Here is a 15,691-nt window from a genome sequence, read left to right as displayed (position 1 = left end):
TCGGCTACTGTACTTTTTTACTGCTTGCAGCAAACAAGGTTTCTTTGTATGCTTACATTTCTTCATTTGTCGCCTGAACGCGTTTCACCAGAAGTTGACGGCCGCGACGGATTCAGGCGGAACCCGCGACGATTGCAGCAGACTTGAACTGAGCCGATTTTCGATGAAATTTTGTATTGTGATACCATAATGAACTCTTTGATCGACTTGGCACCTCGCAGATCGCAGAGCTTGCAGTATGTGAGGACTACACGCCGCGCATCCCCCGTGCACATCCCCCCGCCCCCCCTGGCCCAAATGGCCTGCCCCCTCCCCATCGCTGCCTGCCACTGCCCGTGCACTTTGTTCCTCAGCACCAATATATTGCTAACAATCATAATTATTCACGACAGCCTGATTCAACCCTGGCCTGAGGGCGCCGGCGGACCTTCGACTGCTGTTGCCACTGGTTGCCACGAGTGAGCGCCGTGGTGAGCGCCCAGCTCGACACGCACGTACGCAGCTACCACAATTGCCGACGCACCATTGCACTCCGCCGTACTCGTCACCGACTGACAAACACCTGGCGGTACATACAGAAGCTTGCGGTACATACAGAAGCTTGCGGTACATACAGAAGCTTGGATACTGCATCCGGCGGTTCCAGTCTTCAGCCGGTGCACGCGGGTGCACGTCTGCCACGCCCCAGCTCATCACTACTAACCAACCCCGACAGTTACAACTCACCTGTCAAATTCGTTCACAACATTGCGGGAACATGTAATGCCTCCATACCTGATGGCCCCTTATTGCTTTACCTGGTTCACCACTTCAATGCGTGAAAGATGTGGCCCGGCATCTTGTCATGCTTTCCATTCCCACTCGGGGCCGCCCCCGCGGCTGCACTACTGCCGTTCAGAGTGCTTGTCGCCTGGGCCGCCCCAAACGCCGCAACCTGCCTCCGCCACTCCTCCTCAGCAATGTGGCTGCTGAAGTGGAAGAGCGAGCCGCCCTTGCTGTCCCGCCCCACCACGTCACTGTGCTGGTCGAACGAGTGGATCTGGCACCACCTGTCCAGGACCAGCAGGTTGATGCAACATGCTTGGGGCACTTAGCTGGTGTGGCAACATCGTGGGGCGCAAGCTTTCATAAGGCCAGCGAGCCCGCAGCCAGCAAGCTCTCAGGCCTCAGGCCCACACCCGAAGGGCAAACAACAAATGCGGGCTGCTTACGTGTGGTGTTTGCTGCAGATTGCAGCTCCAGATATCTGGATGCAATGCATGGGCGAGGCACGGGCAGATCCAGCAGAATTAGGACTGGGCAACAAAGGCGCTACGTTTCCATGCCAATAGGTAAGATGGGAGATCACACCGAGGCGCCCTTGTCACACAGGAAAGCGGCAAGCTGGTGGCTTGGTGTGCGAGAGCGAGCAAGAAAGGTTCAATCCGCCGGCCCCTGAAGCGGTCCTAAGCTAAGCATCCCTAGGGGCCCAAATACTCAGGCTGTCCAACCTCCCAGCCCGCGAGGGACTTCGTACCTCACAGAATTGGAGATGCCCCATGCGGGTCTCCTGTGCGTGTGTGGATGGGTTGCGGGGAAGCCATACGCATGTTCAGCTGCGTTCTGGGTTTGTACCGCCGAACAGATTCCATACCCACGCACCTCCCAGAACACGCGCATGTAGCGCAGGCTGTAACGCGCCAGCATGATGAAGCACTGCTTCACCTCAGTGCCCTGCGAAGGCCGCGCGTGAGGAAGGCGTGTGCGTGTACGGTACTCACAGAAACCCTCATGGCGCTCACCCAAGCAAGCGGTACACACGTCATCAGAGAACGTACGCATGCACTCTATCTGCAGGCATGTCGACACGGCTTTGTTTCTTCCCCGGTAACTTGGCTTGATCCACAAGCGCCATAGTCCGGACTGCCCATCGCAGCATTGCCCCATGGTCGTCCACTAGCAAGGCCGCACCGGCCCATGACCCGGATCGATCCCCACCTGCAGCCAGGTCCGCAGATGGTAGTTGGACCAGCCGGATCCAATGTTTGTGCCGCCAGATTTGAAGTCGTGGCTGCAAATGAAGTCGGGCCGCTCAGGGAAGGTCCCGAACACGCCCGCGATGTCGCCGGTCCACGCCACGTCGTACTCCGCCGCCCACACGTGCTTGATGGCCGGGTCCAGATCCCGACTGAACAGGTCGAACCTGGGGGCGCATGGGGTGACTTGATTACGGTACTCGAAGCGGCACATAGCATCCGGATCAATTTGGATCAGAGGTGAGCAACCGGCCCCGTGCACAGCCATGCGCTTGTTATCGACGATGGTTGATTAAGGAAACGAATGCACACGATCCCAGAAGAGGCTGTCGGAGCTAGCAGGCAGCACATATATGCTTGGGGCACACACGGTACACGCTGCCGGCTGTCCCTTACTATGTGTGTGCCCCAGCCACGAAAGCCCCTGGGCCCTGGCCAGTGGCGTCGTGTGGCATCCATTGCCAGCATCGGTCGCGCTGACTCACCACACGAGCTCCGGTGCATCACAGTGGTTCCACGTGAAGCGGCCGGGTATTGGGAACTTATTCCACTCAAAACCGAAAGTGGTGGAGAAGTCTGCAAACGGGGTCAATACCGTAGGCTAAGCAGGGCCATGTTATAACCTGGCGTGTGGATGGCAGGTTGCGGGTGTTTCAAGGATAGTTGAATGCTGCGAAATAACATCCGTATACGATCGATAAGCGCACCCATGCACCTTGGGGCCCAAGTGCGATTACGCCATCCTCCCCAAGCGTCGCCCGCAGAGCCTTCAGGTCCGCCGCTACAGCAATTGCCTTGGTCGAGTTGGCCGGACCCAAGTCATCAGTTATCGCGTACAGCACCCGGTGGTATCCGCCGCACCGCTCCTGCACCTGCTGTTTGGCCAGCACGGCGCTGTCCAGGAACCGTTGAGTCACCTGCGGCGGACCACGTGGGTCAATGGGTAGGCTGTGATCAATGACTGCGCACACCTGCAGCTCATGAAGTGAAGTTGGCCGCTCCCCAACAACACCACGGTCAGCAAGCAAATTGTACAAGGTGAGCCCCATCAGATTTCCATGATTTAAACGATTACCCAACGTCGAAAGATCCCATCTCTCTTTGTTGCACCTTGTGTGTCTTCTGGAGGAAAGCTACAGGGGACTGGGGGCAGCCGGCGGTTTGGTGATGAGCGGGTGTGGGTGACCGTGCCGGCTGTGACTGCAGCAGGCGCACGTGGCGTGCACCGACGCCCAACCCCAATGCTGCCTACGGGTGACGGTGTGTGGGTGGGTTACGGGCTGGGTGGTGATGGCTGGATGACAGGTGGGCGACGAATCAGGTCATCAAAGTTCAGGGGTCAGGTTTGAGGCGCGGTCAGGGCTTGGATGTGGTTGGGTAGGTCAGGTCAGGTCAGGTCAGACGCACCAGCAATGCCAGCAACAGGGCGGACCCCCCGGCCTTCATGATTGGACGATATGTGCTTGTTGGAGAGGTCATTGTGCCCAGCTAATGAGCGCCTTGTGATTGGTGGTGGCGAGGCGTGTGGTCAATGGACTGGTCGATGGTGATGGCTCAGCCTTCTGATATCTTCCCACGCCCACTAAGCACCGCCAGTTTAGCTATATCATCGTGATGCGCACTGAGGGATTCCAGGCGACCAGCTAAACCAAATCCACGCAGAAAAGAAGGTGATGGATTGCGATGTTGCGGGCAGTTATGCCGCTCGCGCTGTGCAGGCAAAATCGCCTTCTAGTGTAGCTCTTATATGGTTTGATGACTTGATATATAGTGGGCGTCGAAGAAGAGGGAAGTAGGCGAAGGGTCAGGCGACGCTGGCGTCGTGCACAAAGTCGAAAATACAGTTGGAGCGCGTTACTTCGTTTACGCGATTAATACTCTGCAGTAGATTGCTGTAAACTTTTCGACAGCCTCGCAACGGGATTGTTCCTGCTGCCTCTGCTCCGTCTCGATTGTGACCTGATGCGACCGCTTGCATGGCACCTGCCCTTGCACCTGCCCACTGCTGCGCCAGCCGCACCAGCTTTGCAAGCTGCCCCGACACACCACTCGAGTGGCCCCTATTTGAAGATACGTGGCCCCAACACAGCATCCAGCGCGCGGCCGACGTATCACCAGTCGTACGGGGCCAGGGGCCCACACATACGCACCATACGACACCCTAGGGCGGCTACACGGCTACATATGGGCCAATCAACGAAGCTAGGCTCATTTGCATACCACACTTGACGCAGAGGGATGTTACGAACCAGAGTTCCAGACCCCACCCTGCAAAACTCCCTGGAGCCCCGCCATCTGACCGACGACCGGCCGTGCCGTACACCCCCCCTTAACACCTCTAGTCTACCAGGATGGTGTCAAACGAGCTGCTTTCAGTGACCTCTATCAACATGTAAACACGGGAAGTTCGCAAATTCGTGCCACTGTGCAGGCTTCTGTGGCGGTTTGGCCGGGCGGGCCACGGCGCAGGGCGCATTTCTGAACAAATGCTGGTTTGTGGCAAAGTATTTCCACATCCACATCACCCCAGAAGTTGCGCATCGCCCTTTTGTCAGACAGGCAGCTGTGTGCCCGAGTATGCGACGCCCGTTCATCGTGCTGGTGGCTGCAGCTTCTAGCGCGGCTGATTCGTCCCCTATTTCTCCCACCTTTCATCGCACCACCTGCCGTTCACTCCTGCGTGAACGCCTCCCAAGACGCCTCCACACTGCCCTCAACCACGTATTGTCCTTAGCGCCGCCCTTCCCTTCCTTGCCTACCTCGTGATCGTTACCACGCCAGCCACGCGGTGCTGACAGCATCCGCCAGCGATCCCGCCACATCGCTCTCGCCCCGCCCCTCGCCCTCGCCCTCGCCCCGGTCGCCAGAAGCACCGCCGCTCTCCCCCGCGTCGCCCGCCTGCCGCCGCCGCAGCACCGCTGCCAGATTGGCGGCGGCCGCCGGCGGCAGCCGGTACCCGCTGTACGACTGCTCCAGCGTCTCCAGCAGCCACGTCAGCTCCAGCTCGCTGAAGCGCTCGCGCTGCTCGTGCGCCGCCCGCACCAGCGTCTCCACCACAGTGCCCGGCCCCAGCTCCGCCGCCACGTCGGGCGCCAGGCGGCCCAGCGCCGCCAGGGCCACTGGGTAGCAGGCCGGGCTCAGGCTGCTGCTGCTGCCGCCACTGCTGTTGCCACTGACGCTGTCGGCAGTAGCAACGGCTGCTGCGGCGGCGCGCCTGAGCGCCTCCAGCGCCGCCTCCAGCCACGGCTGCGGCGGGCGGTAGCCCAGCGCCGCCAGGCCGCGCAGCGTCAGCGCCAACTGGTCGGCGGTGAAGGCGGAGCGGCGGCCGGCCGCGGCGCCAGCGGCCCCAGCAGAGGTGCCAGGCGCGGTAGTGGTGCTGCTCGCTGGTGCGAGTGGGGCTGGGCTGGCCTCCACTAGGTGCAGCGTGTGCAGGAAGAAGGACTGCCGGGCGACAGGGGAGGGGAGGGGGGTATAGCCGTGTTTAGGCGGGTTGGGCTGGGCCAGGCGCAGGCAAGAGGCAGAAGAGCCCAAACGCGCAAGCCGCCATACTCGTGCCATACTTGGCTTTTTCCCACGTCGCCAAACCATTCCCATCACATCCTTCCATGGGCGGCGAACCCCCGTTCCTACCTGCATCCAGTCGCGCGTGACGGGCGCCTCCGCTGCCGCCGCGAAGTGCACCAGCCGCGCCGCGCTCGCGCCGTCCAGCTCCGCCGCCGCCACGCCCGGCGCCTCCATGCGCCCCAGAGCCGCTCGCATCCAGCCCTCAAGCCACTCGGCCCCGGGCCGGCTGCGCAGCGCCAGCACCGACGTGGCCGCCAGGCTCAAGGCCTCCAGGTCCAGGGCCGGCAGCACCGGCAGCAGCGCGGCATGGTACTCCGCCTGCCAGGCCGGCTCCGGCCGCAGGCCCATCTGCGACAGGCACCAACCCATGCGCACCAGGCAGCACGGGCTCACACCACCCGTGCTCTCGCTGCCGCTGCCGCTGCGGTCGCCAGCAGCACCGCCGTCGCTGGTTGTGGCACTGGTGGTGGTGTGGGAGGGCGGCGCGGGCGTGGCGTCCGCGGCCTGTCGCAGCACCACCGCCGCCGCCTGAAGCCACTCGCCCACAAAGCGCCAGGAGGGGAGCGCGCGGAAGGCCACGCACAGCCACAGCAGACGCGTCAGCTGTCGGCCGCTCAGGCCAGCCAGGCGGCTGCCGCTGCTGCTGCCGGTCGCCGTCAGCGTCATCCCCACGTCCAACAGCGCCGCCAGCTGGGCGGGATGCGGCCGCACGCGCGCCGCCACCAGCACATCCAGCGCCTTCAGCTTCTGAGCTGTCGTCAGGCCGGCCGGCGACGCCGTGGCTGACGCGGACGACGCAGTGCCTGATGAAGGCGCCGCGGAGGTGGCGGATGCCGCACCCGCGGCGGCGCCCTGCTGTGGCGCGACCGGAGATGGTGCCGCGGTGGCGGCGACCATGAGTCGCGGCAGCAGGTCGTCGCGAACAGCCGTGGCGAGGCCCTCGTTGGGCAACATGCGCAGCCGGCACAGCAGCAGGTGCAGCGATGCCAAGACCGCCGGCAGCGGCGACGATGCCAGCGCGCCCTCCAGCCCCAGCGCCAGCCCCAGCAGCAGCAGCGGCGGCGGGCGGTACTGCAGTCCGGCGTAGGCGCGCAGCAGCGGCAGCAGCTCCTCCGCAGGCTGTAGCAGCTCCGCGGACGGCAGCAGCGCCGACGAGTGCGCCGCTAGGAACGCATCCGCGGCGGCGGCGTCCGGGGCCGCGGCGCCGAGCGCGCCGGCGGCGCTCAGTGCCGGCAGCAGCACCGCCAGCTGACCCGGCTGTAGCTGCGTCAGGCGCGGTGTGAGGTGACACAGCAGCGCCGCGGCGCCGTCAGCACTGAGCCGCACGCCCTGCTGCTCCGCGAACGCGGCCACCGTCGTCGCCGCCTCGGCCGCCGACAGCTGCGCCAGCCGCGACGGCACCTCCACTACCGCAGCCAACGCGCCGGTGCCGCCTCCGGCGGCAGCCCCGGCAGCGGCCGCATCGGTGCGGAGGAGTGCGCGGCGCTCCAGGCATGCCGACATGAGCTGTAGCAACTGCCGGACGCTCAGCTGGCGCGGCGCCGCCGCCGCGGCGTCGGCCCAGGCGCTGAAGCGCTGCGCGTTAAGGCGGTGGCCCAGCCGGCTGAGGCCCGCCCCGCACTCGTGCAGCGCGCGCACGTACGCGCCTGTCCGCCGCTGCTGTGGCGACGGCTGTTGAGCGGCGAAGGCCAGAGCCGCGAGCTTGTCCAGCAGGTGTACTGGCGGCACGTAGCGCGCCGCGACACACGCGGATAGCAGCGCTGCAACATGCTCTTGCGCAGGGCCCGTACCCGCCGCCCCGGGCTCATCTTCGGCACTACCCCGGACTAAGCTGACCATCAGCCGAGCCGCAGGCGCAAGCAGTGCCGCCGACAGCTGCGGCTGCAGCGCCCTGGCCGCGTCCAGCATGCACGCCAGGCGCAGCGGCGTCAGCGCCGGCGCCCGCACGGCCTTGTGCGCCGTCGCAGCCACCTCCTGCTCCCGCACTTGCAGCTGCGGCTGTGGCTGCGCAGGCAGCAGCAGCGCCGCCGCAGCCTCCCGCTCCAGCAACTGCTGCAGGTCATTCAGTGCTGCCGCCGCGTCATCACCGTCATCCGCGAGGCAGCCTGTCAGCACCGGCCCGGCAGCGCCACCGGCGGCCCGCCGTGCCGCCTGCATCAGCGCCTGCAGCCGCCGCAACGCCGCCACTGGCTCCTCCGGCGCTGGCTCCTCCCACAGAGGCTCCTCTTGGTGCTGCGGCTGTGCGGCCGCCGACTCGTGCGCCGCAGCCCCGAGAATTCCACCGGCTGGTTCGCTGCTGGCACCTGCCTTTGCAGTCGCGCTGGTGCTGGCCGCGGTCTCCGGCTCCGGTGAGGCAGGGGGGCTGGCCTCAGATGCCACCGCCGCGCCCGCAGGGCCGTGCACTGCCTGCTCGCATGCCAAAGCGCCACCTTGCGGCCCTTCTGCCCCCACAGCCGCTACGGACTCCTGTGGGACCGGCGGCCCCACCCCCTGCTCCTGCCCCTGCCCGTGGCCCTGGCCCTGGCCCTGCTCCTGACCGCTTCCGGTTCCGCTGGCCGGCTGTGGCGGCGTGTGCCTGCTGCCGGCGTCGGCCTCCCAGCACAGCGCCATCAACTCCTCCACCGCCTCCAACAGCGCACTGAGGTCGGCCTGCCGCAGCATCACCTCAGCCCCCTCGGCCACAGCCCGCACGCCGGCACCCGGCTGCCCGCCCTCCGTTCGCGCCTCCGCGACCTGCGCCTCCGCCTCCATCACGGCGGCGCGCAGCGTGTCGCGCGCGCCGCACAGCCACTCGTGTCGCGGCATCAGCCGCAGCGCGCCCAGCAGCTGTAGCACCTCGGCAATATCACTCAGCGCCATGGACGCTGCCGGCTGCGTCTGCAGCGTCTCCTCCAGAGCATTCAGGTCAACGCTGCTGACGGCGACGCCCCCATCCCCGGAGCTGGAGGCTGGCCGCGGCCCTTCTTGCTGCCGCTGTTGCAGCACCTGCCAGCCTAGCTGCAGCGCCGTTGTCAGCGGGGACGCGTCATCCTGCAATGGGCTTGCGGAGGCCATGGTCGCGGCTGCACCTGCTGCAACTGCAGCTGTTGCACCTGGCACGTCAGCGGTTTGCGTAGACGGCGGCGCAGCTGGTCCTGGTCCTGCCTGCGTCTTTAGCTCTTGTTGTTGTTCATACTGAGCCTGCTCGCTCCGGACCTGGGCGCCACCGCTGGGGTGCGCAGCCGCTGCTGCCGGCGCGGCAGCCGCCTGGGGCGGGCTGCTTCGTGAACCCGCTCCATTTGCTGCGCGACGTCCAGGGTGCGTCTTCCCCGCAGGCTGCGCCGTTTGAGCCTGCGTCTTATGCTTTATCACATGCCCCTGCCCTAGCTCCTGCACTTGGCTCTGCCCCTGGCCCTGCCCCTGCGCCTGCCGCTGCTGCTGTTGCCGCGGTGCCTGTGCTTGCAGCGGCCCAGTCACTTGCCCTGCTCCTTGCGCCATATTCTTTGGCCGTGCCTGCGGTCGCTGGCTCTGCTCTCCCAGTTGCAGCGCCGCCTGCGCCTGGTCAAGGGCCGCCTGTAGCGCCGGCGACAGCGCAGCCCGGTGCGGCTGCAGCCGCCGCCACAGTTCTTGACCCAGCTGCCGTGCCTCCTTCGGCACGCGCCGCTGCGGTGCAGCCGCCGGTGAAGCGCCGGCGGTTGCCGAGCCGCTATCGGCAGCGGGCGTCTGAGTCTGGGCCTGTGTCAGGGCAACGAGCCGTGCTAGCATGGCGATGCAATGCGCGTTGGTTAGGCAGCCCGCCGCCTGGCCCCGCTGCAGCGCCCCGCGCAGCTCAGCCACCGAAGCGCAGCGCTGGATGGCGCCGAGCAGTTCCGACGCTGTGGCTAGAGATGCGGCGGCGCCAGCCGAGGCCTGCGCCGCTCCCTGCGCGGGCAGCGGCGGCTGTCGCACCGGCGCGGTGCCTGCGCTGCTGGCAGCCTCCGCGCGGGCCACGAGTAAAGCAGCGGCGCGAGAGCGTGCCTGCGCAGGTATTGCAGATTGCCAGGTTGGTAGAGTTCCCTTTTCCTCAAACCCATTCAGGCAGAGGGTTAGAGGGTCGCCATGGGCATACGCCCTGCCGTCGCGTAACTCACCTGGCTCACCGCGGCTAGCGGCGCCGACGGCTGGGCTTCCCACCGCGGCCGCTCTGCAGCGCAAGGCCCCATCTGCCAGCCTTGCCGCGAGATAAGACGGGCAGCTGACATTTTTTAATTGGCCTGTACTGAAGGAAGGGCTGTAAGCCGATTGCGGCCCGAGACGAAGTTGTCAAGTCGCCGCCTCAGACCGCACTACCTTAGCACCTCGTCACCTCGTTGCCATGTTTGCTATCGAATTGAACAAGATCGGTGATTCACGCGAGCTTCAAAACGACTAGCGGCCCAAGAGAATTGAGTCTCGCAGAGTGGGACGGCTAGATACAATGATCATTAATACAGTGTCGTTGCATAGATTGTGTCGATCATATGGCCAGTTTGTACGCTGCTATGAATTGACGAATTGCACGGCCGCACGCCGCCGTGGCATACCCTGCCTGAACATACCCTGATGCGCCCTCCATTAACCCCCTGCGCCCTTCCTCTGAACCTTAGATGCCCCTTGCTCCCACCTAACCCAAATAATTGTCATGTACTTGACTTGATCCTGGTGGCATTTCATGGGCTCAAACCCCTAACCACATTCTTCCCAGTTACCGGTTTCTAGGCATCCAAGTACTGTCCAAGTACTGACTCCCGTGTGCCGCAGTTAGCCTTTTTAGCGAAAGATTCCATCTGCGCGTCCCTTCATCGTTTCATGAGCAGTCAGTCGTTGCTGGCTGAAAACTGGCCAGCGATGCCGATGGTCTTCATAACTCTGACGAACACCTCTCACCCCCCGCGTGTATCTAAGTACGCAAGTGACATTTGCAGCGTTGTTTTCATCTCCCTAAGCTGCCCGAAAGCATCGGGAAAGGTTGGCGCACGTCTGGTGGGCGGGGGGGCAGCTCCACACCAGCGCCGGCACATGGCGACTGTGTGACTCCGCAAAGCACGCTGTCGAGCTTAAAGGAGGCGTGAAAATTCTGACAAAACGCCGATGTCACATGTCGCGGGTGAATAATATTCCGTCGGGATGTGATCGACCATCTTTTTCAGCGACGTTTTGTGCGGCCGTAATTCGGCTGATACTACAGTAGCATAGCTGACCGGCTTCGGCTGGTAACTTAAAGCTCAAGGCACAGCAGGGACGAGAGAGTAAACCGAGAGCGACCGAAATGTCTGCTCAACGCAAGAACGCGATAAGCGTTGTCAAGGCAGACGCGAGGTCAAGGCTCGAGGCTGCAATTGATGAGAATGACGAACAGGCTTACGACGAGGCGCTACTCGGAGGTGCGCTCCTTTTTCCGCAACACCGCAACACACTGTTTTCGGTCTTTGGCCGTGTCAACCTTGGCAATCACGGGTGCTCTATCATGTAATTTGGGCACTACTGGCGTCGCCCCGTCAGGAGATTCACTCGAGCTGCATGTAACATACCAAAGTCGGCTGGCCGGTTTAAGACTTTGCCGGTTGACTCGTGCTTGCAGCTGCGAATGGAGGTGTCGAGGGTAATGGCTTTGCCCGCCAGTCGGCTGGCGCGGGTGCACGCACCACGTCCGGTCGCAACTCCATCACTGGCGACCGCACCCTGTCGCGCGGCTCCATCCTCTCCGTGGCCCCCAAGGTACGCCAACTCTGCCTGCCTTGTTGCACTCCTCTGGCAGCCTACAGCGCATTGGTTTCCTGCTGTTCTTGCACGCCCCACCGCCACTGGGCGCCTTGAATACTGGCTAACCCCCACCCCCACCCCATCCCTCGTCTGCGACACCACAGTGGTTTGTGCGTGACTACATGGCCCTGAAGGTGCGAGCCGGCCTGGAGCTCCCTCGCCTCTAGTATTTCCAAGTAACAGCAGTGTGGGCGGTGCATGCATGCTTGCGTGTGTATGTCCCTGCGGCGGCTCTCCCTGCCGCAATGCCTGTCAAACCATGGTTGACCCCGGCTGCAAGCTCCCTCCTGTACGCCACCTTCACCCTTTCCCTGGCCTACTGGCCGCCGTTGTCGTGCCTCTCCCTCCCACAACCAACACCCATGCCTTGCCAAGCCATCTCCAACCGCCGCCACCCGGCTTTTGCTTTGTGTGCAAACCCTCCGCAGGAGATTGTCTTCAGCAGCTACATCAACCTGATGCTGCTGTGTGCGCCACTGGGCTGGGCCAGCGCCTACTTCAAGTGGGGCGCGGTGGCCACCTTCTCCCTCAACTTCCTGGCGCTCATCCCGCTGGCACTTATCCTGGGCGACATCACTGAGGACCTGGCGGTGCGCTTCGGCGACGTGGTGGGCGGCCTCATCAACGCCACCTTTGGTGAGTGCCAGTCGGGAGCGTGAGAGTCAGGAGCAGGAAGCCGGCGTCTTGTTGCAGGTAGCTGGTATCTGTGAGGTATGGGAGGCGCGATGTATGCAGGGGATCTGGCAGAGGGCGCACAGCACCACCGCTCGCCTGACTCGTGTTGCCTTGCCGTCGCCACAGCTCAGCCGGAAACCGCCACGCGCAAGGGCCACGGTCCCGTCATGGCTCTGTACCACTGACACGCCCCCCACACTCACGTCGCCTCACGCCCTCACAGGCAACGTTGTGGAGGTCATGGTGTCCTTGTTCGCGCTGTTCAAGAACCTGTTCACGGTGGTGGCGGCCTCGCTGCTGGGCTCCATCCTGTCCAACCTGCTGCTGGTTATGGGTGAGTGCCCGGCAGCCGCTACTGGAATTTTCGCGGGAGTAAAGGTTCGTGGGATATGGCGCCGCAAGATCAGGGAAAGGATGCTAACTTGGAAGGGAAGGGGGTGCCAGAAAGCCGCACGACACAGGTAGACTGGGGTCACGGAATGCAGCAGATTGGACTCAGCCCGGATGTGTGCTGATAGCAGTAGCTAGCCAAAGCCCGGCAGGTCCAGGGCGGCGCCCTCAGCTGGGCCCAGTGTCTTTCATGTTCACCTGCGCACGTACCCACCTGGCCGCGTCTCCTCGTCATCTCGCCGCCTGTCACCCCGCGGCCTGCCACCTGCCTGTCTGCCTCCCCAGGCTGCTCCTTCCTGCTGGGTGGCATGTACCACAGCGTGCAGACCTTCAATGCCATGAGCAACCGCGCCTGCTCGTCCCTGCTCATGCTGGTGAGGCGCCCGGCTGCCAGGTCGCTGAGGGGCGTGTGTGCGCTCGAGGGGCACGCGCCGCAGTAGTCTTGCCGGGTCTCTGTCACCCAGGACTTTCCAGTACACAGGGTGTTGTTCGGCGCCACGGTGCCTTTGCCCCTGCTCACGTCTGGTGGCATGCCCCTGCTGTATACGGCCCTCACCTCAATCTTACAACTCTTGACGGCATTGGTTGTTTGCGTCCGCCTTGCAGGCCTGCATTGGCATCTCCATCCCCTCGGCCGCCTCCATGCTGCTGGTGACCGACCCCGCTCTGCGCGCCGACTGGATCCTGGACGTGTCGCGCGGCACCGCCGTCATTATGCTAATCTGGTGGGTCTGGTTACTGTGATGCACATGCTGTGTTGTGTCGATGAGAATTTAAAAGCATGCGTATACAGAAGCCGTCCGCTGGGCTCTGCACTGGAGGGTTGGGACCGGAGGGGCCTGGGGGTGTGGGGGAATGTCCCGGCAGGCTGGTTCTGGATTTAGGGCAGTCAGCATGGAGCCATGGAGGCGCGGGGGTGCCCGGCCGCGTGTGCCCAGCCGAGCCAGCCCAGTTCGGAGGAGCGTGGCGTGAAGTAACGCTCCAGCGGCAGGTGGGGCCAGCTGGTGCGCGCGACATGGCACAGTCAGCTCTGCGCTGCCACACAGAGGGCTGGAGTTGGCGGCAGACGCCGCATTACAGCAGAGGCAGCGACAAGAACTACAGCTATAGGGACGGGACGGGTTACCACTGCACTGCGCCTCCACTACACCACCCGTGCAAGCCCCTACCGCCGCTCAGCGCAATCCCATTGCTCCCAGCCGCTCTTCCCTCGTCTCCCCCTGCTCGGCCGCGTGTCCTATGCTTCCTGCTGCCCTCCTCTCCCTTCCTCATCTTTCCCTACTGCCGCCCGGCCGCGCAGCTACGCCTGCTACCTGACGTTCCAGCTGAAGACGCACAGCGAGCTGTTCAAGGGCGATGACGACGACGCCGTGCCCATGATGACTGTGGGCACCTCCATTGGCGCACTGACCGTTATCACCGCCATCGTGGCCGTGTGTTCCGAATTCCTAACTGACAGCATTGAGGAGGTGTCGGCTCACACCGGCATCAGCGAAACCTTCATCGGTGAGGAGGCGGGGGACGGGAGAGGTTGACAGGATGGAGGGCTAGGGGGTCCAGCTGTTGACCTGTTGCATTACCTGTTTGCTGTTTGGCTGTCGTTCATTCGTTGCTGGCAAAGCACCCTCCCCCCCAAAGCGGGAGTTCCCGTCCTTACCTCTGCAACGCCCCGGTGCTACAGGCCTGATTTTGCTGCCCATTGCGGGTAACGCGTGCGAGCACCTCACTGCTTGTATCGTGGCAATGCGCAACAAAATGGACCTGTGAGTGTTGGCCGTAACTGGGATGGGATGACGGCTGGTTGGGGCTCGCGGGCTGATGAGCTGGCGGGCTGGTGGGCTTGCGGCATTGCGGTAGGACACTTCACGTACTTGAGTACCCGACCGATATGCTCCCTCCGACCCACCCCGCCCCAACCCAATTCGCCGCACAGCTCCATGGGCGTTGCTGTGGGCTCGTCCATCCAGATTGCGCTGTTCGCCATCCCCTTCGCGGTGGTGGTGGGCTGGGCCACCGGCCACGACTTCAGCCTGGACTTCTCGCCCTTCAGCGCCATGGTGCTGGCAGTGTGCGTCATCCATGCGGTGAGCGGGCGGCGGTGGCGGCGATGCCAGTGGGAGCGCTGGGGGAAGGGGTTGAGCTGAGAGGGAGGGGAAAGTGGGTGTGGCGGGAGGTGGGTCAGGCAGTGGTGACGAGTGGGAGGCAGCACTCGTCAAGGTGGGAGGGGTTTGTTGATGAGCTGGCCGTGGCCCCCTGCGTAGCCGTTGCATTTTTCCTGATGTTGGTATTGCCTCATTGCTGTTCTGCTCTGCCCGTACAGAACTTCGTGACGGCGGACGCCACTAGCCACTGGCTGCTGGGCGTGCAGCTGATTGCGCTGTACTGCGTTATTGCTGTTGCCTACTTCTACCGCTAAGCCTCTGACTAGCGCTGGGCCAAAGAGCGTGCGTCGATGAGGTGCATAGTTGAGTGCCGTTCGGTCGGTGACAACCGGCTTGTGCTACGTACGCCTGGCGTGAGTATGACCATGTCGTGATAAGTCTTGTAGCGGTACATAATAATCCACGGCTTTTGAGGAGAGTGCATTGTTCGCGTGTGGGGACGCCACGTTGGCGAGAGCTCGGATGGCCCTATTACACCATGGGGCATGCCGCACCCGTGGAGGGCACCTGTAATGACAGATGGGGTATCTCTGGCGGCCGGCCAGCCCAGCGGCTGCAGTTCATGGGCTATCGGTGGTATGAGGAAGAGGATACAGGCAGTTATTGAACGCCGGACAAGTTGGTTACCGGAAGGTGTTGGATCAGGCTAACCTATGTGGGACCTGGATGGCTGGATGAGCCAGGTGAACGCGAGAGCCTGGGAGAGGCAGCATCGCTTTGTGGCATCGGCACGGGGTGTTTGATCCTTGTATGCAATATCTCATTGGTAACGGGCGTGATGTCAAAGATGTCGAGGCTGGCCCTTTGCTGAGCGTGGTGAGGGTGCGGGAATGTGCTTCACCGCTTGACACAATGCATGCGCGCGAGTCAACGCAAATAGTTGTCAGAGCTTATTTTAAGACGTGAGTGTGTAAACTGTCTGTCATATGGGATTATCGGCTGGCCTGTTGGGGCGCGGGAAGGCTGGGTGCTGGAGGGGTTCACGCTGACACGGGACACGCCAGTTCCCCAATGGGGGATGTTGCACGAGTAGCAAACCCATGCACAGCAAAGACCTGTAAGTTGGTAAGCTCGTTGTAAGCTCGAACACATGAAACGACACGCTCAGAGCCTAAGAGCCCGCCA

General features: G+C 63.3%; 3 protein-coding genes across 3 annotated transcripts; 1 reads left to right on the top strand and 2 right to left on the bottom strand.

Annotated features, from left to right (window-relative positions):
- Nucleotides 1-40: 40 nt before the first annotated feature.
- Nucleotides 41-3,786, bottom strand: CHLRE_12g519600v5 (uncharacterized protein). The gene is made up of 9 exons (XM_043068361.1): nt 3,423-3,786; nt 3,126-3,263; nt 2,731-2,932; nt 2,501-2,591; nt 1,978-2,182; nt 1,642-1,713; nt 1,517-1,549; nt 1,212-1,246; nt 41-1,049 (listed from the first exon to the last, which is right to left on the bottom strand). The coding sequence occupies exons 1-9, from the start codon at nt 3,459-3,461 to the stop codon at nt 803-805; spliced, it is 1,062 nt and encodes a 353-aa protein (XP_042918456.1). The 5' UTR covers nt 3,462-3,786; the 3' UTR covers nt 41-802.
- A 58-nt stretch (nt 3,787-3,844) lies between these two features.
- On the bottom strand, nt 3,845-10,046 carry CHLRE_12g519550v5 (uncharacterized protein). Its single transcript, XM_043068360.1, has 3 exons — nt 9,689-10,046; nt 5,646-9,575; nt 3,845-5,456 (listed from the first exon to the last, which is right to left on the bottom strand). The coding sequence occupies exons 1-3, from the start codon at nt 9,797-9,799 to the stop codon at nt 4,785-4,787; spliced, it is 4,713 nt and encodes a 1,570-aa protein (XP_042918455.1). The 5' UTR covers nt 9,800-10,046; the 3' UTR covers nt 3,845-4,784.
- A 110-nt stretch (nt 10,047-10,156) lies between these two features.
- Nucleotides 10,157-15,658, top strand: CHLRE_12g519500v5 (uncharacterized protein). The gene is made up of 11 exons (XM_001696886.2): nt 10,157-10,960; nt 11,158-11,294; nt 11,444-11,473; nt 11,768-11,975; nt 12,238-12,348; nt 12,690-12,778; nt 13,011-13,129; nt 13,705-13,910; nt 14,086-14,167; nt 14,338-14,488; nt 14,725-15,658. The coding sequence occupies exons 1-11, from the start codon at nt 10,846-10,848 to the stop codon at nt 14,818-14,820; spliced, it is 1,344 nt and encodes a 447-aa protein (XP_001696938.2). The 5' UTR covers nt 10,157-10,845; the 3' UTR covers nt 14,821-15,658.
- The last annotated feature ends 33 nt before the right edge of the window (nt 15,659-15,691 follow it).

The sequence above is a fragment of the Chlamydomonas reinhardtii genome, chromosome 12 (genome assembly GCF_000002595.2).
Source record: "Chlamydomonas reinhardtii strain CC-503 cw92 mt+ chromosome 12, whole genome shotgun sequence".
Lineage (NCBI taxonomy): Eukaryota > Viridiplantae > Chlorophyta > Chlorophyceae > Chlamydomonadales > Chlamydomonadaceae > Chlamydomonas > Chlamydomonas reinhardtii.
The sequence above is the reverse complement of the archived record's forward strand: the minus strand, read 5'-3'. Positions and strand labels throughout refer to the sequence as shown.